This window comes from Catharus ustulatus, chromosome 5, assembly GCF_009819885.2.
Source record: "Catharus ustulatus isolate bCatUst1 chromosome 5, bCatUst1.pri.v2, whole genome shotgun sequence".
Lineage (NCBI taxonomy): Eukaryota > Metazoa > Chordata > Aves > Passeriformes > Turdidae > Catharus > Catharus ustulatus.
This window is the reverse complement of record NC_046225.1, coordinates 13,338,621-13,363,077: the sequence shown is the minus strand read 5'-3', so window position 1 is coordinate 13,363,077 and position 24,457 is coordinate 13,338,621. Positions and strand designations below refer to the sequence as shown.

The window sequence follows — 24,457 nt, the reverse complement described above, 5'->3', positions numbered from 1 at the left end:
CTATTTGGTGTAAAACTAATGTTCAGAGGGAACCTTGATAGGCAAACAGCTATTTAAGTGTCTTGGTTACTTCTTTCAGAGTGTTTCTTGAAAGCTACTAAGTTATTTTATTATTATTCAGTTATTCTATTTACACTATATAATATTCCTGCTTGTTTTTTCTGGGAGAATATTTTTTAATTGCAGTAGCTTATAGGATCATACCTTTCCCTAGAGACTGCTACTGAATTTTAAAAAATAAATAGAAATCTTGCAATGATACCTACTCTGCCTTTTGAAGATCACTACCACAGTACTCCACAGCATAACCTATCACGCTTATTTAAAAAGTGTATTTGCAAATAGTTAATTTCCTCTTAACTGTATTTATTCCTCTGCTGTTTTATGCCAAAGCTCCTCCCAAGTTTTTTAATCAGAAGTCTTGAGGATTGCTCTTGCCTTACTCAAGGAGACTAGAATGTCTTTCATTTGTCTCGAAGTCATTTTGCTTTCATCTTAATTACTAAAATCTTAATAAATACATGTAACTCAATCTCTAAGGTTTTTGTTTTTATCAGAGGTCTTCCTGCACAAGAAACCTAAACAAGAAACCTTTTCTATAAAACTGCACTCCAGTGAAATCACCATGTACCTGCCAGGTTTAGTTGTGTCAGACTAAATTTAAATTTTACGGATCATGGTTTTAGGTTTTGGGTTTAAGAAACACTGGTTTTTAAGTAGCATCAACAGCCTCTGTCTACTCTAATTGACTTGCATTTCATTATACATTGTACCCCTTGGATAAAGGACAGTATCCAGTTACTTTATCTTTCAGAAAACATCACTTTGTGCCTCTGCCTTGGAAAAAAATAAAATGGAGATGTTTCCTCTACCCTTCTAAAAGAAACTTTATTACAGCAATTTATCAGGTGCCAGTTCAGCTGAGGCTGGGCCAACCCCAGCTCTAGCAATCCTTGAAGTTAAACTGAGCGAACTTGATAGAAATAAATAGAAATTGATAGATAGAAAGAAGTTAAACTATCTGAAATGTTTGATCTAATGAAGTATATAATGACTTCAGCAGGCCCAGAGCTTCCAGAAGAATCATTTTTGGATGGCTCTTTATACAGGCTGCTGTTAAGGAAAGATCACAGAATTGCCTCTTCTCCATTGAACAGACTCCACACTAAAAAGAAGCTTAGCTACAGAAAGATCTTGCTAACAGTCTTCCTCCTCTCTGCAGAGGTAGAATCAGTGCTGAGTTCAAAGGTTTTATTAGTCTTCCACTTGTATACAAATTTAATAGAAGGAACTGGTTATCTCCATTATACCAAGATATAATGTGTAGAAGACAGTCAGGAGCACTGCAGTGACTGATGTATTTTATACAACTTTCTACAGACACGTTAATGGCCACTCTATTCCCAGAAAAATTCTCTGGGGGATTCTAAAAAGTTTACGAGTTTTACCTTCCATTATACAGCTTGAGTTACCCAACAGCACTCTACAGCTTTTCAGAATGCTCTGTGTGCAGCACTGATTTGTGATACTGCAGCTGGAATGCTGCTCAGTCCTCCCACACAGGTAACATCTCCATACACTGATGGAGGAGGCTCTGGCAGCTGAGAAGTGGAATCACAGTTTGACAAACAGCCACAGCTGTTTACTCCTGGTACAGGTGCCTGGATGCTTTTTTCCCTCACTACAGCTGAGCTGGTAGCAGAACTCTGTCCCACTGCTGCAGTCACTACACGAGACAATAACCTCCCCTCTCTGCTTGAGCAGACATTCTTACAGTGCAAATTTTAGTCCACCTAAAGTGGAACCTAAGTATCTATTATTAAAGCAACAGATCAGCCGTTTTGATCAGTAAATAAAATTTAGACTTTAATACAAAGTAACAGCAGCGTTGTTCTGAACAGTCAATTTATGCATAGGTAATTAAGCACACATCACTCATTTCACACAGGACATTCTTCACCTTTTAACTGTAATGCTGATATTGCTTTTATGGTGTTGGACATCAAGGACAAGTTCATCTCCAACCTGAACTGGGATGGGCTCATCCAGAACAACTGCAGCTTGTTTCCAATGTGAGGACTCATCAGATGTGTTCAAGCTATGGTCTTCATCCAGATGGATGTGATACCAGAAGGGAATGGCAGTGACCCGGCCAGACTTACAAATCTGTATCTAAAAATATTTAAAATAATAATCAATCAGTTACACTATTTTGTTTGAAAAGGAAGTCGTTCAAACCATTTCAATCCTTTTCAGAGACAGCTGCAGACAAGTAAATCCTGTATTGAAATGTTTAGCCCACAAGAGCAATTAAGAAGCAGTGCTGCAGAAGAGTAAATGCACTTTGGGCCCAGAACTCACCTTCACTTCTCTGCTGGGGCTGTTCAGCAGAGGGTTCATGAAATCCAGCCTTAAGAGCTCTGCTGGCTTGCTCAAGGGTACACAGGGTAATGTGGAGAGATCCAAATACACACGAACAGGGACCTGAAAGTATAGACCAGAACTTCAGGCAGCAACAGCTATTACAGAGGGAAAAGGCAGAATCGTAACACAAAAGTTGCCAGGAATTACTGGAATGGCTGTCAGAGAGACAAAAATGCAAAATACAGCCCTCTAATACCTTTTGAAACATTGGAATACAACTGCCTGGCAACAGTAACAGCACAGTTACTCTTATGTACAGTAACTGGGACAAAACTTCCACACCAGTTCTAAAACAAACACCACCCATTTTAGTTTATCTTAAGGTCCCTGTGTGGTCACAAAAAATTCTCAATAATTTCAACAGTGTTTGTTTTTACAGTTCACACCAAATCTGAACAAATGCAGCTTTGAAACCATGTCTGGAAGCCACCTACCTTGAACTGGTTGATGAAAGGGGCTATATTAAACCCCAGAGTTGGTTCTGTTCCTTGAACAGCACTCTCCAACAACAGAGACTCTGATTCTACAAGCATCCCATATACCAATACATACTGTGGGAAAATCTTCCCTCCACTGTGAAGTAAACACCTGTAAAGTGAGAGGGATTTCACCTGTAAAGCTGATCAATCAACAGCAATGAAAGAACAGTAAGAAAGAAAATTTAAGAAAGGCACACTAATTCTTCCTTTGAAGTCAAGTGCTCCTGAGCATAATGTGGCACCACTAAAGATAAGGGTTAACAGTAAAGTTTCCCATGGCCTACAAAAGGGGATAAGTCCATTTCACACTTAGTTACCCATTTCCATTATTTTACTGCTTCTCCTCCACCTTCCTTCCCCCAGCTCCTGCTGTGAGGAACAGCAGCTTTGCTGCTGCCTCCCTGGCTGTTCTACCACGTGTTTGTCTTTAGGACCAGTTTATTACCACAACCCTTTGTCATGTACATGAATCTGGGTTTTTCTAACCTTGCACTTAAAGCTACCTTGGTTATTCTTTGCTATCCTGCAAACTTCTGACAGACCAAGTTATATGAATATCCATTCATATTCTTGCATAAAAAAAAGAGATAAAGGAATCCAAGATGGTGAAATCTTGATGCTTTTTAAAAAATGTATAATGTCTAAAATGGTCATGCCAGAAACACTGGGAGGTCTAATCCAAGAGAAAAAAACATTTTCTACAGAAGCAATGTAACAGTAATTACATAGTTACAAGGAATATTCTTAAAATTTTCCAGGTAATTACAGATTCCTAGGAATATTTTTGTCCCTTTATACTGTACCTGGATATTGCAGCCTTTTCCATCACTTCCTGCTGGATTAAACCTGATGTCTCTATAACATCCAAGATAATAATACTCCACAATTTGTCTGATTTGGGTCTCTGTAGCACCACACTTTCTTCTTCTAAGTGGCTGAGCCAAAACTCTAATGTTTCCTTAGGGAAATGGTTTGCTTCTGCAATGACATGAAGTGCTGCCTGATGCTGTTCTTTCTCAACTGAACTGTAGGCTCTAACTGGTCCAAGCTTGCCAGCTATAATTGGCAGGATGGAGAAGCCTTCAGATACATCTAAAATGTACAAAGCATCAGGATCCACACCTAGAGAGCTCTTGTTTTGATCCTCTTGGAGGTTTATCCCGCTGCCATGTCCATCAACATCCATGGAGTGCAAGTCCTTACTTGGATTTAATGACAGAAGCACTTTGCTCATGGCAGCTTTAAAGCATTCATGGTAGGCTAGGTCATTCAGCAGGGCAATTTCTGAGGATTCCAGCACACACACTGGAGTGCTGCCATCCTGTGTGGTGCTTGTCTGAAGTCCAGCCAGAGCATTACATAATTCAGCCTCATTGCCCAAACTCAGCGTGTCGTCTCTGTCACTGAAATCCATCCCACACTCCGAAGGCGAAGAAGAAATCTTCTGGATCTTCAAGTAGCAGTCTTGGCAGCAAACTTCCATCATCACAGTATCTCCAGTCTTCACAGAATAATCTTGGCAAAAGAGCATAAGAGAAGCTGTGTCAGTTACTTTACAGACACATCACTGAGGAGCCTTATGGGACTTGAAACAAACAAACCAACCCACCCACCCCATTATCTCATTTTGTTTACATCTGTGTCACAATATGAGGACATCAAACCATCAGAGTCTGTGCAGAGCAGGGTGACCAAGACAGAGAAAGTCCTCAGGGGCAAGACTTATGAAGAGCAGCTGAGGGCACTTGTTTTGTTTTGTTCAGCCTGGAGAAGAGCAGGCTGAGGGGAGATCTCATCACAGTCTAGAACCCCCAAGGGTGGCAGTGGAGGGGAAGGTGCTGATCTCTCTCAGACATGAGGAAATGGGATGAAGGTGTATCAGGGAAGTTCAGAAGGGACAATTGGAAAAGGTGCTTCACCCCCAGGATTATCAGTCACTAGAACAGTTCCCCAGGGCAGTAGTCACAGTACCAAGCCTGCCAGAGTCCAAGGAGCACCTGGATGCTCTTAGACAGGTGATTTAATTTTAGGTAGTTCTGCAAGAAGCAGGAAATTGGACTCTATGATCCTTATGGGTCCCTTTCAGCTTGAGATATTCTAAGATTCTAGGAAACAGGAAAATAAAAGGTGGGTGAATAGAGAGTAGTCACTTAAAAATGACACTGGCAATGCCTGTATATGGAGAGTATTCAAGCTGAATCCCACACAGGGCAAGGGGTAGGTAGGAATGTTTAGTTTTGGTTTTGTGGCAGTAGCAGTTAGCAATTCCTACCTCATCTTGCCCCCCTTCCTCTCCTAAGTTGCATTTTCACAGATGAGCCAGTCAGTAGCCCCACTTTTTGGAGATGCTCCACAATGCATTAAATTCAGTACATAAAAAGAATAACTTAATGGAAAGTATTCTCCCAGATCTCATCTGCTTAATAGCAAAGTCCCACAAACAAGCCCTGATGCAGGGACTGTGCTCTACAGACCAGAAACATAATCAGGAATCACCTCTCAGCTACCTGCTGTTGAACTTCTAATCCTATTTAGACTTCCTAGTCTCTGAGATAAGCTAACTTATCAAAATGAAAAAAAACCAAAACCCAAAATGGACCCAAGTTAATGTACTACAACAAACAAACCCACAGGACATACCAAGGAGGCCCTGCACAGGATACACAGCCTGTTCCCAGCAAGTTTCCTCACTGGGACTTGTAGATAGAGAGCGCTCATCATCAAGCTGCAGTACAAACCACACCACAACAGCATCCAGTATTCCTCCTTCAGTGACTGGCAGGCTGAGCTTCCAGGGCTTTCTATCTGCCAGGCTTTTCAGCTCCTGACCAAAGCAGAAAGGGAAAAAAAAGTAGGAGAGTTTATTTCCATAAATAAAAATTTGGTGTCATTACACTAAATAATCTAAAATTTCTGCACCAATCCATGAGGGCACCCAACAGAAACTTGAAGTTACCAAGCCTCTACAATACCAATTATCATCATTAGCACTCACTAACATAGGAACTATCTTCCCACATGCAAGAGCCATTTCCCACATGGACAACCTGCATCCATGAGAAGCAAACACACCCACATCTAAGAACACACATATTCAAACCCCTGAAAACTGCAAGAAAGACTTCAGACTGGCAGGGCTTGCCTTATGAGAAGGAATAAAAACAGAGCCAGGCTTCTGGCTGGACTCAAGCCCATGCTCAGGCACATGTTTCACTTAAAACCTGTGTTCAATCCATTCTAGAAATCCTGTGCACTGTGAATTTGGTCAAACACAGGCCTGCAGAGTCATTATAAAAACAGGAAGTCAAATACCTTTGAGGGTGTTTTATCTGCTGTCTGGGCTGTGTAGCCTTGTGTAAAAGCTCAGGCATGTACAGTCTCACTACTGGGAAGACCTTAAGGTCTACCCTAGAGATCATTTATAAATTCTCCAATATTCCTAAAAGGTTTTGAATATGCAACAGGAATTAAGTCTTTTTCCATGTACAATTTGTTTTTCTCAGGAATTACCTTCTGCTACCAACATTCATAAGCACAAAAGGACCAGCACCCATGTTTTAATTCGGGCATAAACCAATTAACAGGAGGTCAAGCACAAGGGACCAAAGGTTGTCTCAGTCACTCATTCTGCTTAGTAATAACCCTTCCATAGTATTTATCATCTTCCTGATCTGCTTACGTCAACACTTGGTCTCTTTAAGTTTCTTAAAATACACATGGCAAAAGAAAAGTTCATGTCCTGCTCTGAGAACAGGAGTAGCTGTCACATGCTGGGTTTCTTATTCTTGCCTCTTCATTCTGTGTTCTCCAAGAGCTTGTCTATCCCTCTTCTCACAAGTCAGATGGCTGAACAATGGGCAAGCTAAAATTACTGGATGGTAACAAAGTTCATATTAAGATCTCACTGCTCTTCAATAGAAGTGCTTTGCTAACAGTTATCTTTTTGGTACCTCCTCAGCTAGTGAAGAAAAGAGTAGTCAGCTAAAGCTTTGCTGGCATCAAGCTCCTTAAAATAAGACAGCAAGTGTACAAGCATGCATCTGGTTCTTGGTTTCTGGAAAGTTGGAGAGGAATAGAAGTGTATTTGTTATTAGAGTATTCTTCCTGGTGATTCCTCATAAGCAGCAGTCCCAAGGTTCTCATCCAGTGGGTTCTAGTAACTGCAGTCTTACATTGCCATCACTTAAAAATGCATTTGAAGGCTTATTTCAGCTTTCCCTGCTCTCTGCCATGCTGCTTAACCCATATTTATTCCTCACATTTGCCACTGTATACACCTTCTTCTATTATTTATGCCAACTACAGATTTAAACAGCCATAGCACATCAGGATGGCAATTTATCAAGTAGTCTTGTTAAAGAGAGAGCAAAGGAAATAAAGCAATGGCACAGGAATAGGCAATAAAACCCCAAAACGATTCAATGCCACACGCATACTCTGAATGAGAAAGACCTACAAACAGAAGGAAAATCTACAAAAAGAATGCATTTATAGAGCTTCCTATGTCTTGACCCACAATTTCTTACGTATTCCACACCATGACTTCTCATGAAGGATTAGGAAGAGCCAAAATCTGTAACTGTTGGCAAAAGCACAGTTCCTTTAGGGCCTGAAGGTGAGACTGAGCTTTAATTACTGGCTGCAGAGGTAAACACTTCCCCTGCCAGTGGCACTGATCTGCTGCCAGCAAACAGGCACACAGGTAGCACCTGGCTGGGTACAAGTGTAATTACAGCCACACCTCATTCCCCTGCCTGGGAGGGACTGAGCTGCTGCTGCTGGTAATAAGAGCAGTAAAAAAGTACAGTAATTTCACGACCATAAGGCGCACCGGACTATAACACACACCCCCTGGGAGTCGGCAAATTTCGCAACTTTGTAGATCATATAATGCGCACCGGACTATAAGGTGCACTTTATTTTGCAGCGAGGCGCCGCCCCCAGCTCCCCCCCGCACAGTTGCTGGCTGAGGCTCAGCCTCAACCCGGCAGCCATTGGCCCCCGGGCCTGCCTGTACCCAGCGGGGCTGGGCTATGCCCGCTGCCGCTCCGTGGAGTGTCCCTGGGGCCCCGCTGCTCTGGGAGTTCCCTGTCCATCCGGGTGTCTCGCAACCCCTGGCGCTCCAGGAACCCCGCGCTGCATGGGTGCTCCGGTAGTCCCCTGGCGCTCCGGGAACCCCTCGCTGCACGGTGCTCCGGGAGTTCCCTGGCCCTCTGAGAACCCCACACTGCCCACGCGCTCTGGGAGTCCCCTGGTACTCCGGGAACCCCGCGCTGCCCATGCGCTCTGGGAGTCCCCTGGCGTCCCCTGGCGCTCCGGGAATCCCGCCCTGCATGGGCGCTCCGGGAGTCCCCTGGCGCTCTGTGTGCCCCGATGCCAGCGGGCTCGCCCCGTGCCGCATGGGTGCTCTGGGAGTCCCCTGGCGCTCCAAGTGCCCCGATGTCGGCGGGCTCACCCCACGCCGCCACTGCCCCGATTCTGGCGGCTTTCCCCACCCCGCGGGGCCGCCTCCCCGATGCTGGCAGCTTTGCCCCCCTCGCCTGGGCTGCGCCGCCGCTCTTTACCCCCACCGTGTGGCCACTGCCCTGATGCCAGGGGGACTGCCCCGGGGGGCCGCCTTCCCGATGCCGGCGGGCCCACCCTGCGGGGCCACCTCCCTGATGCCGGTGGGCCTGTGCTGGGCTGCCGCTGCCCCGATGCGGGCAGCTTTGCCCCCCTACCCGGGCTGTGCCGCCGCCCTTTCCCCACCCCGGCGCGGCCACTGCCCCGATGCCGGCGGGCTCGCCCCGACCCAGCACTGGCCTGATGCCGGTGCCAGGCGGGATCTGCTCGGCTGGGGACTGTTGCGGGCTCGCACTTCTGGGGTGGCAAATGTTGCAACTTTGTCCATCAGATAAGGCGCACCGGACTATAAGGCGCACTTCTGGGTTCTGGGGAAAATTTTAGTCAAAAGTGTGCGCCTTATAGTCGTGAAATTACTGTAATCATCATAAAGCAGCTGCTTTTTAAAAATTATTATTAGTAGTGATTTTTGACTTCTTATTTCTCTGATCTATTACTGATGTCTTTGAAGATTCCTACAACTCAGTTTGAGAACACTCCTCAGTTCTGCCACTTTAGGTCTGGATAGTTAGCATAAGCAGAATAAATGCAACATCCCTCTAGTTCTTTCAAACAGGAGTTTAGAAAACAGGTCTTAGTCGTTACCTCACTAGTGCTAAGTGATTTCTTATCTGAATTTCTGTTTTTAGTTCTGTTTTTAAGTTCAGGAGGATTTTTCCTTATTATGATAGGAATAAAGACAATTTTTTTTTTATTTTTAGCTGTACTGACTGAACATCCAGGTGTGGCCATTACATAACATATTAAAAAAAAACCCCAAAACAAACAGCAACAAAAAAATCCATGCTAAAAGTAACCTAGCAGTGTTTGAACTGTCACCTTTGCCCAGTGACAAAGTAACAACAAACAGTAACCAAGGATTCCCAGCCACATCAGTGATTCATAATAGTGGCATTTCTTCCTTTTTACTTACCATATCTTAACATTTCATGACAGGAGCACTCCATTAGTCTAACTGAAACTTCAAAGGAGCACTTCTGAAACACGATTTAAAGAATAACACTGTTCTTTACTCTTTAAAATTATCTTTACATGTTTGCCAGCAGGCAGATGCTTAAGAACAGACATCTCTCAGATGAGAGCAATAGTTTCTTATTGATGCTGGAAGCAGAAGCAACATTAGGTCACAGAGATTGCTCCCAACAGTATACTGAAGAGCCTTGTCTTATTTCATTTTTCATTTCAGGATGTCAGACAAGCCAACTAGGAAAAGCTATTGATTCAAAAACTGCAACTCCTGGCCAAGCAGCAGCCAAGAATAATTTCATTTATATAACAGAATCTATTTTAAGCTCTGACTCAATGCTAGCTCCTCACCACAGGTCAATGAGCAAGAAGCACACCAGAGATCACATGTATCATCTTTTTAGCAAGCTCAGCTGCAGGGGCTGAGCCCCTTCCCTTCCAGTTCAGGCCTATTTAGCATGCACATACAAATGTATTTTGTGCTAAATACACAAAATTATGCTACTAGATTTTAGAATGCCCTATTACAGAAATACCCTAAGATACAAAGGAGCTGAAGTGTGGAATCAAATGGTTGAATAGAATAATTTCTTCATCTCCTCTTTTACATTACCCACTAACATTTACATTTTTATGCCTGATGGAAAATACAGCCTTTCTCCTGTCTTCAAGAGCTCTGTGAACACTGACTTTAGAGAAATAAACCAAGTCAGCTCCACAACTGCATAAATCATTTAGGATGGATCTTTTGCATCCTTCCTTCCCCTCCCTGTACTGAGGCCAGTAGCTGTTTGATCTTATGGTGAGGTAGTTTATAAAGTTCCCTAAGCTATGCCAAATAAACAAAAAAACTCCACCTTCAAAAACATTACAGACTGTCATCTGAGGAATCACATCACCACTCAACCAGACAAGCACCAAAACCAGCAGAGGATTTCAGTGCAGCTCTGCCCACTTTGCACTTGTGAACTGTTCTGAAGTTGAACCCAAAACCAAATAAGATATGAGACTTTCACTATCATATAAAGATTATATAAGAAGGGTGTAAGAAAAATCATTACCTGCAGATCATTGAAATCTACTGTCATGACTTGACAGGGTTCTGTGAGGGCTCTGTAGCCCCCAGGAATACGACTGAGCTTCTCAGTGGTGTAGGGCTCCACAGTTTCCTCTGAGCCAGCAGCAGCATATGTGGGACTGAAGAACTGCACTGAATTTGACAAGCACACACCAGCAACTTCTTGCATTCCCACTCTGGGAGTAAAGGCAAACAGAGAAGAAATTAAATTCCAAGTAATTTGACCAAAAACCTAAAGGAAATTCTCCCTAGGCTGACTAATTATTTTTAAATGTACACATGTTAGAATAGAGAAGCTAAAAAAACCTGAAACAATTCTGTGGGGTTTTATCATGTTCAGAGCAGCTCTAAAGTGCAGAAAATACACCTCACTTTCAAAAATCAGAACTGAATGCTGTCACCAGAAACTAAAAAAAAGCCCAATACATATTAAGAATATCAATATATCCTAGGAAAAAAACGCCAATACCAATCAGAGCACAAGCAATGAAGCATAATTTAAAATTGCTGAAAGAATAGGACAGAATACAAAGTAGATCAGATCAAACACAGAGATGGCTGTGATATACAAGATTATCAACAACTGGACTGAAAGGGGATTTTCTCTCTCAGCAAGATGAATCAGTGTTTGACGATAAATTAAACATGCTTTTAAATGTACTTCAAGGAAAAAAAATTATGCATTCATTCAATATATGATTGAATGGGCTCTACTTCTAACCACTCAATAAAAGAATTAAAGCATGAGAAAAAGCTCAAAGAAAAGTTGTATTAATTGTTCAAGGTAGAAACTGTGCTAGATGATATAAAAATCATGAGAAAAGAGATACTTCCACCCTGCTATTTCATTAGGCCTCCTGCTCAGAAAAAAAAAATCCAAACCCCAAAGCTCTCCTGTAGATTGTGAAAACACTTGAGGAAATGTGAAGGTGTGACCATCAGAGTGATTCAAAGAGATCTGCATACTTTAGATCTGAGAGCAGGCATGTGTTTTACATAAAAACACGACTTATTAACATAGTCTTAAATATTCTTAATGGAGCAAAACCAGATCTCAAACTATAGAGGCAAGAAATTTAAAAGTGACCATTTTGTTTTCCTACATCATTTAATTAATTTGTGACAATAACTTCAGTCCCGCTAATCATCTGAACTCAAGCTATTAAAATGGAATGCCAATTCCACAATCCAAAGTTAACAGCAAATTAACTTTCATTCTATTTAAATTTTGTAAGGAACGGTCAATATCCAGTTTCAAGGCAAAACCTCTTCTAATTGATGAATATCTAACTTATAAAGAAATTATTCTGTGACTATCTGCCATGGGAACTTCCTTCTCTTTCTGGCCACTGTCCAGGTCTGCTGCATTAGAGAAATCACTGATGCAGCCTGGCTGCTTTTCATCCAGTGCAGTGGAGTTCCTCTAGAAGTTAGTATTTTCTTTAATCTACAACAATATTAATCCTAAACAAAATACACCAAGTCCAAACCTCTCAGACAGAGACTGTCTCCATACAATGATACTGTTCTAAAATATTAGAATAAATATGAAAGTAATTTATACCTGGTCAGAACTGGTTTCAGCAAAGAAACCCTACTGTATGCCAGTTCAGAATTAGGCACATGACATTCAGACAGATAAAGACAGCCAGGGTTATCAACACTTAGGCTTTACAAGGGTTAGATCCAGAAGTGAGGTATGGAGCAGATTATGAAAGGGGTAAAATGAGGATAAAGGCCAAGTGTTAATCCAAGAATCTCCAAATCAGAAATCAAGAAGTAATTTTACTATGAAAGAATTTATTTTCTTTAGCATGTGTTAGAGGAAGGTATTTCAGCATAACTGTATGATTAATGAGTCCAGAAAATCTGAACCTCAAAGGGGTGGGGAGGAGGGCCTAAAAAAAAATAAAAAACCCTGGAAAGGGGTGGGCATGGCGAGAGCAAAAATCATTTTAGTTAGACAGATAATTAGCCATTCAAAAAAATAAAAAGCAAAGTAAATGAGAAATGGTCAATAAAAACAACCAGTCTCTCTTCCCAAATAAAAAAATGTGTGTTCAAGCTGTGCTGGAGTTTAAACACACCTGTGATGTCTGCGTATCTCTTTGCATTCCACTGCCATCCCAAATATTGTAGCACTTGCAGGAATAACCCTGCCATAGTCTCCAGCACTAATGTCTTGGTTTTTAGGCTGTGAAAATACGAACAACACCATGCAATGAGACTGTGGCCTATTTCTACCATTACTGAAAAGTCTAAGTTAGATATTAGTGAGCCATTCAAGTGACAGTCAAAACATCACTAAGCTGTTACTGACTGGTAAAGTCCCTAATCTTTGGCATTCTGTTGACCATTAAAGAAGTTTTTTAAAATATATTGTTTCAATATAACCAGGCATCAGTGTTACTTTTCAGTCTACTACTTTCTCTGTGTAATTCCAACAAAATGCAAATTGAAAATCACTGTCAGAGTATACTGAAACATTTGAAAACTTTTTCATTATGTATCATTCTTGTACTTAACACTAGAGGTCATCAGTTTCAACTCAGAACAACACAAAAGGTTTCAGCCAGCTGAAACTTTGTTTTAAATTAGTTGGAATCAAGACAAGGACAAAATACAGAGAAGCATATTAGAAGGAATATTAGCTTAACAGAGATTAGGCTATGTATGACCCCTTGTCATATTACTTTGCTTAATGTACTAGCAAAACCACAGAATATAAAGTAAAATCTGAGACCCAGCAGAACTGCTCTTCCAAAAACGTTCAAATCAATAAAAATAAATGAATTTATTTACCAAATTATAATTGAGTGTTTCCAAATTTTACAATGAGAAATAACTCTAACATAATTCAGCATTTTCTGCTTAGACTGACTGTACATTTAAAATCCACACAAACCCTTTTGGTGTTGCTTACAAAGATGGAAGACAAGAAAGATTTAAAATAAATGAAGAGTGATTAAGAGTGAACCCTCAGTGATGAGGGAAGGCTTTGCAAATAGCTGTTTAGTCAGAACACAGAGCTCACAGAAGTACAATGTATGTTCTGCCTCATTGCCAATCACCAAAGTCAAATTCATGGAGCAAGCCCAGACCACTCATTTTTAGCATACCAAAAGGAATGAAATATTTACAAGACAACTGTTTCTCATTCCCATACATCTGGAATGTGTGCACATGCACAAGTACCCACATCACCTACCTTTGGCTGTAAAAGCAGATGTTCCCAAGCATGTATCAAGCTCTCCACAATTCCCTCGCCAAATAAGCCAGCATCGACGGTTTCTGTGACAACCAAGGAAACTCTAGACAAGAAAAATATGATGTATAACAAACACTCCTGTCAACAATCAAACATTCTTTTAAAGAAAAAACCCCACCACACCAATATGAGCTCAGAGCAAAACTTTCACCAGCATTCCAGAATTTCAGTACATGTGGGCAATTTAATACTTCCAAAAAATTATGTGTTTTGAATTGTTGTTTTTAGAAGTTATTGAAGAAGCAGATAAAAGAGAGCAAATATTGAGCAAGAATTTCTGTAAAGCTTCTTGCTCAGCATTTATAAATAAATTGTGTGGGAAGAATCTAGCCAAAACAGGAAGATGTTTCAGCCTGGGCACACAGCCAATGATACTGCAAAATATATATTTTGTGCAGTAGTATGTACTTATGCATGTGTATAAAAAGGAATTAAAACCCCCAAAACTGTAATCACAGCACAATAAAATTCCTACACAAACAACCCTAAAATCTTAAGTCCTCTGGAATTAAACCAAAAAACAAACAGCACAGTAAGAGGAGACACTTCCAGAACAGCAGTAATTTATTTATTAATAGTTGACATCTAGTAACTCATTATATACACTAAAGGGATACATATGTTACAGTGGCTCAGCTGACACAATTAGGCAAGGCTTGATTGGCCTAAACAGGAGCTTGGTCATTTCAGATCATGAACCTGTATTATCACCAAAACTTCATTAAATCTTAGTAACTCCATCCTACTCAAAGGCTGCAGAAGTGAGCCACAAGATCTTAAAAGTACAGAATGTGTTAAAATTACTTTTATGACATAGTAATCTATTTTTCCCTGTTGCTGCAGTATCATTAGATATGCCCCAAAGCTCCTGCCATTAAAGAATTAAACTTGTTAATTAACAACATTGTTGATCTACCACGGAAGTTAGGATGATCTGAAGAACATGTTGTTATCTCTGCTCTTTAAACACAAAAGATACAAAGAACCTTCTCACATTATGAGCAATATCACAGCAGTGTTATTTCCTGTTTAGGTCACAAGACACTTCCTATTTTCTTGAAATTAAGAGCAAACTCAAAATACCATCAGAAGAGAAAGCAACCAACGTACCTTTCAGGTATGTGCTTTGGAATTTCTATATCAAGTGACTTCAAATGCAGAAGTTTGATCTCTTTTTCCATATTATTTGCTGCCACCACATCACGGGCAAGTTCATACATGGTTTTGGATAATTCGCAGGCATAGACAAAAGATGCTCCTGCCTTCTTTGCAAACATACTGAAAAACAAAGAACCAGGAGGTTTTCCCCTCCTCCACATCTGCTTCATATTTCTACCAGTCCAAGTCTAAAAACCATCCTTAAATGAATTGGTATCTCTTGTTTCAACACTGATATTGTGCAAGGTTATATCCTCTTGATATGTTATCAGCAAAAAAACCCACCACAATTAGCACAAGGACACTCCCTCAGCTATGCTGAATCCACTCTTTACAGTCAATATTTAAAGACAGGACAAATAACATTACAAATTCAAAACTTATGTGAGCAATTCAATTTAAACAGCACTTACTGGCACAAAAAGCATCTGGAACAAATAACAAAAAATGGTTCAAAAAATACTACTAGAGACTAATCTCCAGACTTACTGGCTTCTGAAAGCTTTGCTTGTTTCTTAGGTTCTGTCTCCATAAAAGGATCAAAGCAGTTATTTTTTCCACTCTCAGCCAAATTTTGTCAGGCAACCAATAGTTTTCTATAAAATTCATGCGAAACATGCATTTGTGGCAAACACACCTCAGAATTCCTGTTCCCGTTCCGATATCCAGGACGGATTTGCTGCCTGAGAGCACAGCATTCTCGATGGCCCTGAGGTAGGTGAGGTTCCTCTTGGCATCGTTGAGCATGATGAAGTGCCAGCGCTCCACCAGCCAGTTTGCAACGCGGTAAAAATTCTCCTTGGCATCGGCAAAGTCAGGGTTGAGCTTCACTGCTTTATGAAAATACCCAGCTGCTTCGTCTCTGAACCCCATCCTAAGAGCAAAAATGACAAACAAATGGAAAGTATGCACGCAGCTGTGAACATCTGAGGGTCTCTAAAGAGGTCTTATGTCAACTTAAAGACAACAGAAATATTTGGTCTTAGAAAAATTATCTTTAGAAACAGTGGCATTACTTTATGAAAAAGAATGATTTATATCTTTACATCAAGTCACTGTAAAATGCAAAGCTGCTTCAAAAACACCATTGTGTGCTCCAACCTTCATCCACTACTACATATTTGACAAAGTAAAATAGGTTTTATTTACAAGAACTCACTGCAACAACATGACAGCAGCAGCTCTGCAATCCAGTCTCACAGACATTCAACTCAAGAGAACATTATAAACTCAAGAGAATGCTAAAATGTTAGTACTCTATTTAACTGGAACATCCTGCAAAACCACCAAATTTTGAGTTGCCAGCTTTTGCATCAAGTGCCAATTTTGAAAAAAAGAAATTAAAACAACAAAAAGAAACCAAATTGTGTATCTGATACTTACAACATAATCTCAAATCAGACAGCACTGAAAAAAGCCCTAAATCTATCAAATATTTGTATATATTTTAATACAATGCTCAGAGAAGTGTTCCTTTAAAATAAAATAATTACAAGAAGGAAACCTAACTTAACTAAAACCACCTGGATTATGATCTGTCTTAAAACTTCAGTCTTAAAATTCCAGCCTTAGAAGACCTGAACAACAACAAAACATGGTGGCACTTTTTTCCCCCCACTTTTGCTGTGATAAATAGCATTTATTTCAGTACTGGCTACTCTTTTTAAGCTATTTAGGACAAACAGATTTAAATGTGTTTCGAATGTATTTACAACATACCCTCACAAAAACTGAATATACATCACTACAAACCTGAAGAGATGTTCTCCCATACTGTTACAGATCACTTCATCATTGGGATACAGTTCAAGTGCTTGTTCATAGCAGTTAAACAGATCTTGAATCCGTGCCAGAGAATCCAGTTCTTCTGCCCATTTAAAGAGAGTAAACTGAAATGTTTCCTAGAAAATAACCATAGACCACTGAGGTGCTGGGAGTTGCCAGAAAGAGAGAACTGGGCCCTGAAAACATCTGGAGGTGCCCTGACATACACCTGGACACCCACACACGAGGATCAGCACCCGGCAGTGTTTACTGAGAGCCTGCATGTATATTAATGCATACTCCAATTTTTATTAAATGAGCACAGAGATTGGCACACAGACTAAAAGATTCTATTAACTCCCTCCATACAGAGCTTATTAAAGAAGTCATTGGCCACCCCAATTACTACTGATGTTACAATTCTGTCTTCAATAAAAGCAAAAAAATCAGTTACATGTAACAAATCACAAGTACAAAACATGTCACAAAGACCTCAAGAGAATTACAATAAATAAATTTTCCAGTAATTCAAAGAGCACTTACTTTGACAGTAGTTTTTAACTCAGGAGCTAGATTTAGTACCAGTAGATAGTGAGCATATGCAGTTCCAAAATCCTGGTTCTCCAGGCAATGCTGAGCACTCTGCAAAGATCTGGAAACCAATTCCCGTCTGCTGGCTTCTCGGCCACCCCTGTGGTTAGAATGAAGCTTGGCATTGGAGTTGGGCATTCTGAAGGATGTAAATATTCACTTATTCTAAATAAAAAAGAAAAAAAAGGAAAAAGAAAACCAGTCACACATACTATGTACTGTAGGCCAAAACGTTTGCACACAAAGCTGACAGATCAAAAAACATTTCAGTTTTCACTGGCATTCAGTAAAGACATCTCTCCTCCCACCAAGACCTAAAGATTTAAAATCATCTAATCTTCATACTACTGATAATTCTATCAGCTCTGAGTGTCCATGATTCAAAACTCAAGTATGCACCAGATCTAGGCTAAGCCAGGCCCTGGAAACAGATTACATTTCTAGCTCTGTAAGATCTATTTTGGTAAGAGACATTTTAGCATCCCTCTAACCAAACAATTTTGCACACCGGAAGTTCACGCACTCAATACATTTCACAATCAACCACAAAACGTGCAGGTTAAATTTCTTCTCCTTCAACAACAGCATCTCCATAAAGCAAAGCCTCACAGAAAGAGCTAACAAGTTCACAGTTTATTTTACACAAGATACCACGGCTTTTTTTCCCTTAAGAAAACATTAAAAAGAGCGACCAGAACCAACATGCACATTTTTACACCTGCCACTGTAAACTTTACACCTTACCGATGTAACTCTGAAAGGTACTCAGGTGAGCACGGCTACAGTATGTAGAGATGGGTCCCAAAGCTGAACAACACGAAGGTCTCGTGGAGAGGTACTGCAAGAAACACAGCACCATCAGGACCAGACTTTTTTCCAAAAGAAGCAGCTCGGTAACAAGCTCGGCCACACAAGCGCGGCCCGGGCGCGCAGAGCCGGGGAGGCCGCGCCGCTCGCACCGGGGCCGGGGCAGCGCGGCCGAGGGGCTCCAGGCGCTGCCCCACGAGGGGCTGCCCCCGCAGGCTGCGGAGGAGGTGAGGGCTTGCCCTGCTCCGGGGCATCACCTGCTCCAGGGACATCCGTCATGGGCTCCAGGACCATCCACCGCCTGCTTCAGCGCCGTCCATCACGGGCTCCAGGCCCGTCCGTCAGGGCCCGTGCGCGGAGAGCCGCTCCCAGGCCGCGGCCATCGCGCAGGCGCCGGGCGGGAGCCCGTGCTGTGGGATAAAGGTGCTTCCATTATCCGCGGCCTTTCTCGGCCCGCATCCAGCCCTCTGGACGCTGGCAGTGCAGCTCGTGCTGACGCAGGACTGTGTAAGGGATCCGCAGCCATGCCCGCTGCGGTCCCTTGGCGGTCCGTGCTGTTCAGGGCTGCTCGGCCGGCACGGAGGAGCCGCCACCTTAAATGCTGCCCAGCGCCGTGCAGGCACGGCTCCCTGCGCTGCCCTGCACTCACGGTGCTCCTGACTCGTAGTTTTAATTTCCCTCGTGGTAAGTCTCGACAGCCTCAGATAAGAACAGCACACGCTTTAAGTAACAAAAAAAAGCTTTTATTGGACCTTTGACTGACAGCTCTGGGGTGGCGAGGAGCAAAATTCAGAGCTTTGCTCCACATCTCAAATTCCCCATCCTGCTCCCTCCCATGCCTGTGACACCGTTTACCTTCCCTGTGGGGCGTGCTGCGGGGAGCAGCCCCATTCAGAGCCTGGAGTGCAGCCCTGCAAAGGCAGAGTTCATTGGGTCATGTCCTACTTCTGGGACAGGAACAGGCCGTGGCATTGTTTACTAATTATGAAGTGCTTGGAAGCTGCGCATCTTTATTTTCCCGTTTTTTAAAGCGTGAATGCAGCCCTTCCATGCTTTTACAGCTGTGGCTATTGTGTGTGCATACCCTTTTTAGAAACAAATGAGCGTTGTGCAAAAATGCCAGGCCAGCATTTTGAACAAGATGAAAAGAGCACGTATTGAGCTTGAGTCTAAATGGAACACTGTAGCAGCTAAACTGCAAATTGTGCTAGTAAAAAATGTGACTTAAAAAAAAAAAACCGAAAACACTTAGGCTGAATGAAGTCCACGAGGACGTGCAAGTATCAGTATCAATAAGTATCAAATGCTTCATATGAGAAGTGAGCTCCAAAGGAGGATATAATACCTTATTGAATCAACTGGTACCAACAAGCCTTCATTCAGTTTTGAGCAAAAACCTCAAACCTGTGAACTTTAAATTAGTTACAGATAGGGAACAACCTTCTCTGACTTTGGCTTAATTATGCTTTCCAGCTAGATGATACTATTGATACTATGAGCCAAAAAAGTTAGCAGCTGTGAGATATAAGGAGAGAGAGTAAGAGAAAAAAATCCAATTATCACCTGTGGTCAGTGAGGTGTAAGAGGAGCTGGACTGTACCAAATACTGTAATTATCTCTGGCACTCCATGGTTCTTCATACTAATTTAGCTGTATTTTTTGTCAGAGCAAATAAATGCTAGTGGATAGCATACATTTTTTGTAGTACCTATTTTTAAGCATGAGTGAAATAGTGCTGTGTGATAATTTGACCTATTTGTGAAGGGTGATTACTAAAATATAGCAGTGTAAAATTCTTGGAATTCACAAGAGTCCATTCATTTCAAATGCTGGGGAGGATACTTGTTAATGTCATACTCACAACTTTTTGATGGAACACTTCAGGAAAAAATGGCCACAGAACACAATGCTTTGTAACACTGACAAAGCATACAGCATACTTTGTTGGGTAAAGTTTGTGCTGTAAAGGAGTGCCAGAAAGGAATGCCCATTAGAGATATACATGACTGCCATAATAATAATAATAATCCAATTGGTTAACAGCAAAATAAATAATGTTGGTCTGCATTGTGGGTGGTTGCAGAGCAGTCTGTTTGTATATATGAACTGCTGATGGATGAGAGGAGAGGGAGCATGCAGCCTCGAGGTATCTCACATATGCATCAGGCCCCTAAGATCTTGCAAAACAACAGTGATGACACAGTCATAAGCAAAATGGGATTTAGAAGGACGCTCTCTAAACCCTCTATTAAACCCATGACAGGACTAACAGAGGTTAAAGTGCTTAGACAAGACAAAAAATTATAATTCCTTGGAAGGCTGCTGTTGCTAGTGATATGAAATATCATTTTGTGTGTTGGAAATGGTGGGATCTGATATCAATGCTCTGTAACAAAATATCAGTAAAACTGAAAGTTAAATTCACAAATTTCTAACCTATCTCTCCTTAACCGTGCAGCCTGGAGACACAATCAGCCACACATCAGAATATTATCTTTTATAAAAATCAGAATGGTGATCTGAAAAGAACATAAGGAAGGTAAGATGGAAAAAAACCAAAAGATGTGCTGGTGTATGCCTGTTGTATAAAATGACTTGAAGAGGGTTTTTCCTGAAACCATGCTTGCAGTGAATGTCAAAGGAAAGTAACCAAAGCAAAGATAAATACACAGCTTGTGGACAGGATATTGCTACAGCTTCACATAGTCAATCTATGTCATGGTCTCTTAAAGAGGCTACAAGAAGGCTGTAAAATTTGATGACCTTGAGTAGGGAGTGGCGGAAAAGCAGAGATTTTTCTGATATAAAGCCACTTCAGGCCTTAATTAGAGGTAAAAGGGCAGCTCCTTTTATTGCTCATTAGATAGGTAATTGTTGTGCATAAATTAACAGGTTATTATTTCTCCTCAGTGTTCCATCTTTTGTTTTAAATCACAATTCTGTTGTTTCAGAGTGCAACAATATTTTGAACTGGTGGGTCAGGTTTAGGAAAACATATATTTAATAACTGTGATGGCAGAAATCCAGTATGTTGTCTTAATTAACTGGATAAACAGTGTAGAATATCGATTTGCTTTCTTGTTTTGTTACATAAATAGAAGTTGACTCTCTTTATTCTGGGAAAAATTGTGTTATTTTTATGTATGTATTTCTGTTGGGCTAATTGCTCTTTATAGCTGCAACTAGAAAAGAATACATTTTTTCTTCACATGATTGAGGCAGGTGGGCCAATTTGTCCTGATGTCATGGTCGGACAAATCTAAATTTCAGACCTGGTGGGGTTTTTGTGCAAGCTAAAAAAACCCCAGGACTAAAATAAACATTCAATTAAAAAAAAACCAACAAAAACTGAGTGTGAGCAGCTCCACACAAAGCATGGGACCCCACTGTGTTACAACACTTCAGTGTTGAAATTGAAATAACTATAACTATATAACTATATAACTATATAACTATGTAACTATATAACCAACTAACTATATATAACTATATAACTATATAAACTATATATAACTATATAACCATATAACTATAAACTTCAGGGAAATTGAAATAAGTATAAACAGCCATGAAAAATATTATTCTAACTTTAATGATGAAGATAACTACAGAACAAAGTAAGCTATCCATGGAAGGCATACCTATTCTTGAAATGCTGCTCCAGTAATTTAAACAGAGATAAGGATTGTTTGTTATTTGTTTAAGGTGGTTTTCTCTTTTTTTTTTTTTTGTTAATTCTTTTTAAACTGGTTTTTAAATAGCACAGAAACTTCTCAGCTAGGTAATATCAGAAAATAAGTATCAGCAGATAATGTGATCTAGCAGGTGGGACACTTGGTTGAAAAGCTGAATGTTCAGGATCAGCTTTCAATAGCCCCTCCTGGTCTGCTGTGATTTCAGGCAAATCATCTGCATGTTTAGGTAGCATCTCTTTTGGAGGGACCACACATTTTCAGACTACAGTAAATTCACGAATACAAGCCGCATTGATTATAAGCCGCATCTCTGGGTCTTGGCAAATATTTCGGTTTTTGTCCATAGATAAGCCGCACCCGAATATAAGCCGCTCTGTCGTTCGCAGCGAGGACCCGCGTGCAATTAGTAACAGAACCGTGGCAGGGCGGGGTTTACTGGCTGAGCTAAGGCTGTGCAGGCTCGGCCCGCTAGGGGCCGCTGACGGGGCCAGGTGGGCCAGCCCAGTGCTGCCGCTCGGGGCCGGCCGCCACTGCCACTGGGCTCGGTCACCCCGGGTCGGCGCTGCCCCGCGGTGGCAGGCAGGGACGGAGCTTCCCCCGCTCCTACGGCAGCGGCGGCGGGCGGGGACGGAGCTTTCCCGCGCCCGTGGCGCCGGCGGCAGGCAGGGACGGAGTTTCCCCGCTCCTGCCGCGGCGGCGGCGGGCGGGGACAAAGCACCCCGTCGGCTCCCCGAGCCACGGCAATGGCTGCGCGCAGCTCCTGTCGGCTCCCCGGGCCACAGCAATGGCGGCGCCGGGCCCCCCCCCGTCTCTCCCCTGGGCTGTGGCAGAGGAGGAAAGAGAGCTCTCCCGCCTCTCTCCCCGCCCCCCGTGCTGCCTGCAGGGAGCCAGGCTCCACCCGCGGTGCAACAGAGTAGCGATTTGTAACAATCGCAAAATGCCGACTTTGCAGCTGCTCGGCTCAGCACTCTGGCAGGCACTTCTGAGGTTGTATTAGCCGCTCCTGATTATTAGCCGCATTTCCGGTTTAGGAGCAAAATCTTAGTCAAATTGGTGCGGCTTGTATTCGTGAAATTACTGTACTTTCAGAAACTACACTTACTCATGAGCCTTCGTGTCAAGCCCCTTCTCCCTGCCTCTGTCTTTTCATAATTGTGTTTTCTTATCATCCTTAACTACAGGAACAATGAGGACATTATCTTGGCCTTTGATCATGAAATTCTGTGTTTACTCATGTGAGCTCTGTGATTGTTGCCAGATGAATAACACACATCCTCAGTCTGGTTTCTGAAGTGGACAGGTATTAAAAACCCCAAATGTTTGCAAAATTGAATACTACCCAGTACACAGCTCTATGAAAAGGAGTAGTTAAAAACGAGATTTGTAAAGTGCCCACCTATTTCCACACTTGACTTCTGCAGGTCAGTGCATGGGGTCATACAGAAAAAGCTTGGTAGTTACACCACCAGTTATCTTCATCTCAGACATGCAGTTTAGGCTTTACTGCGGGCCCAACAATAATGCATTTAATAAATACCAAAGATAATTGCTTTAAATGGAGAGGGAACTAACAGCAAATTTGCCAAAATACAGAAAAAAAAGAGATGAAATTAACTCCCAAAGTAGACACTCATGACTAAAATTTATATACCCCCAATCATCTGAGAAAGTCCCACAAAAGCACTCTGAATTGCAGTACTGTCAAGCCACTGAAACCATAAAATACAGCTAAATTATTAATACAAATATAACTATAAGCCTTTCTGTCTTCTTCATGCATTTCCTAACATTCTTAACAGAAACAATTCAGCATTGAGTGGTCTTCTCAAGGTCTTGGTCTTGCTGCAGTTCTTGTTCACAAGACTGTAGTAGTTTATTGAAAGAAGACATAAAGGTGAGTCTGTGTCTACTTTATTATCACATGCAGACACAAGTGGGACAGGGTGAGCCACACCAGCCTTCACAGCTGGCAGACAACCACAACTACAGCCGACTTTGGATCAAGCAGCCCATGTGCTGCTCTATGCATCCTCCCTCTGAGAGCCTGCTCAGCCCCTTCCTAAAGCTCACAGAAGTTTCCATGAGGTGCAGGGGGCCCAGTGGCTGTACAATCATAGAACCAGAGCATATGCTGAGTTGGAAGGGACCCATCAGAGTCATTGAGTCCAACTCTGGTCCTACTCAGGACATCTCAAAAATCCCACAATGTGCCTGAGAGCACTGCCCAAATGCTTCTTGAGCTCTGTGAGGCTCGTGGCTGTGACCACTTCCCTGGGATGCCTGTTCAAGTGCCCAACCACACTCGGTGAAAAACCTTTTCCTGATACACGACCTGAACCACCTATGACTCAGCTTCATGCTGTTTTCTCAAGTCCTGTCACTGGGTACCACAGAGATCAGTACCTGCCCCTCTTCCTCTCACGAACAAGTTGAAGACTGAAATGAGGTCTCTCCTCAGTCTCCTCCAGGCTGAATAGATCAAGTGACTTCAGCCACTCCTCACATGGCTTCCCATCAAGGCTCTTCACCATTCTTATAGTCCTTCTTTGTATGCTAGTAGCTTAATGTTATTTTTATACAGTGGCACCCAAAACTGCCCCAGCAC

The 24,457-nt window shown here is 41.9% G+C and overlaps 1 protein-coding gene and 1 long non-coding RNA gene across 2 annotated transcripts; one reads left to right on the top strand and one right to left on the bottom strand.

Moving 5' to 3' along the window:
- Positions 1 to 1,836: 1,836 nt before the first annotated feature.
- PRMT9 (protein arginine methyltransferase 9) lies at positions 1,837 to 18,534 on the bottom strand. The gene is made up of 14 exons (XM_033060899.1): positions 18,415 to 18,534; positions 18,095 to 18,188; positions 17,303 to 17,515; positions 16,748 to 16,896; positions 15,633 to 15,869; positions 14,948 to 15,115; positions 13,778 to 13,880; positions 12,657 to 12,763; positions 10,553 to 10,745; positions 5,544 to 5,727; positions 3,707 to 4,418; positions 2,859 to 3,012; positions 2,362 to 2,484; positions 1,837 to 2,172 (listed from the first exon to the last, which is right to left on the bottom strand). Exons 3-14 carry the CDS (start codon positions 17,486 to 17,488, stop codon positions 1,957 to 1,959), a joined length of 2,532 nt encoding a protein of 843 aa, XP_032916790.1. The 5' UTR covers positions 17,489 to 17,515; positions 18,095 to 18,188; positions 18,415 to 18,534; the 3' UTR covers positions 1,837 to 1,956.
- Positions 18,535 to 18,636: 102 nt separating this feature from the next.
- Positions 18,637 to 24,457, top strand: LOC116996642. Its single transcript, XR_004417982.1, has 3 exons — positions 18,637 to 18,841; positions 20,616 to 20,696; positions 23,034 to 24,457. It is a non-coding gene; the product is annotated as an uncharacterized LOC116996642 (long non-coding RNA).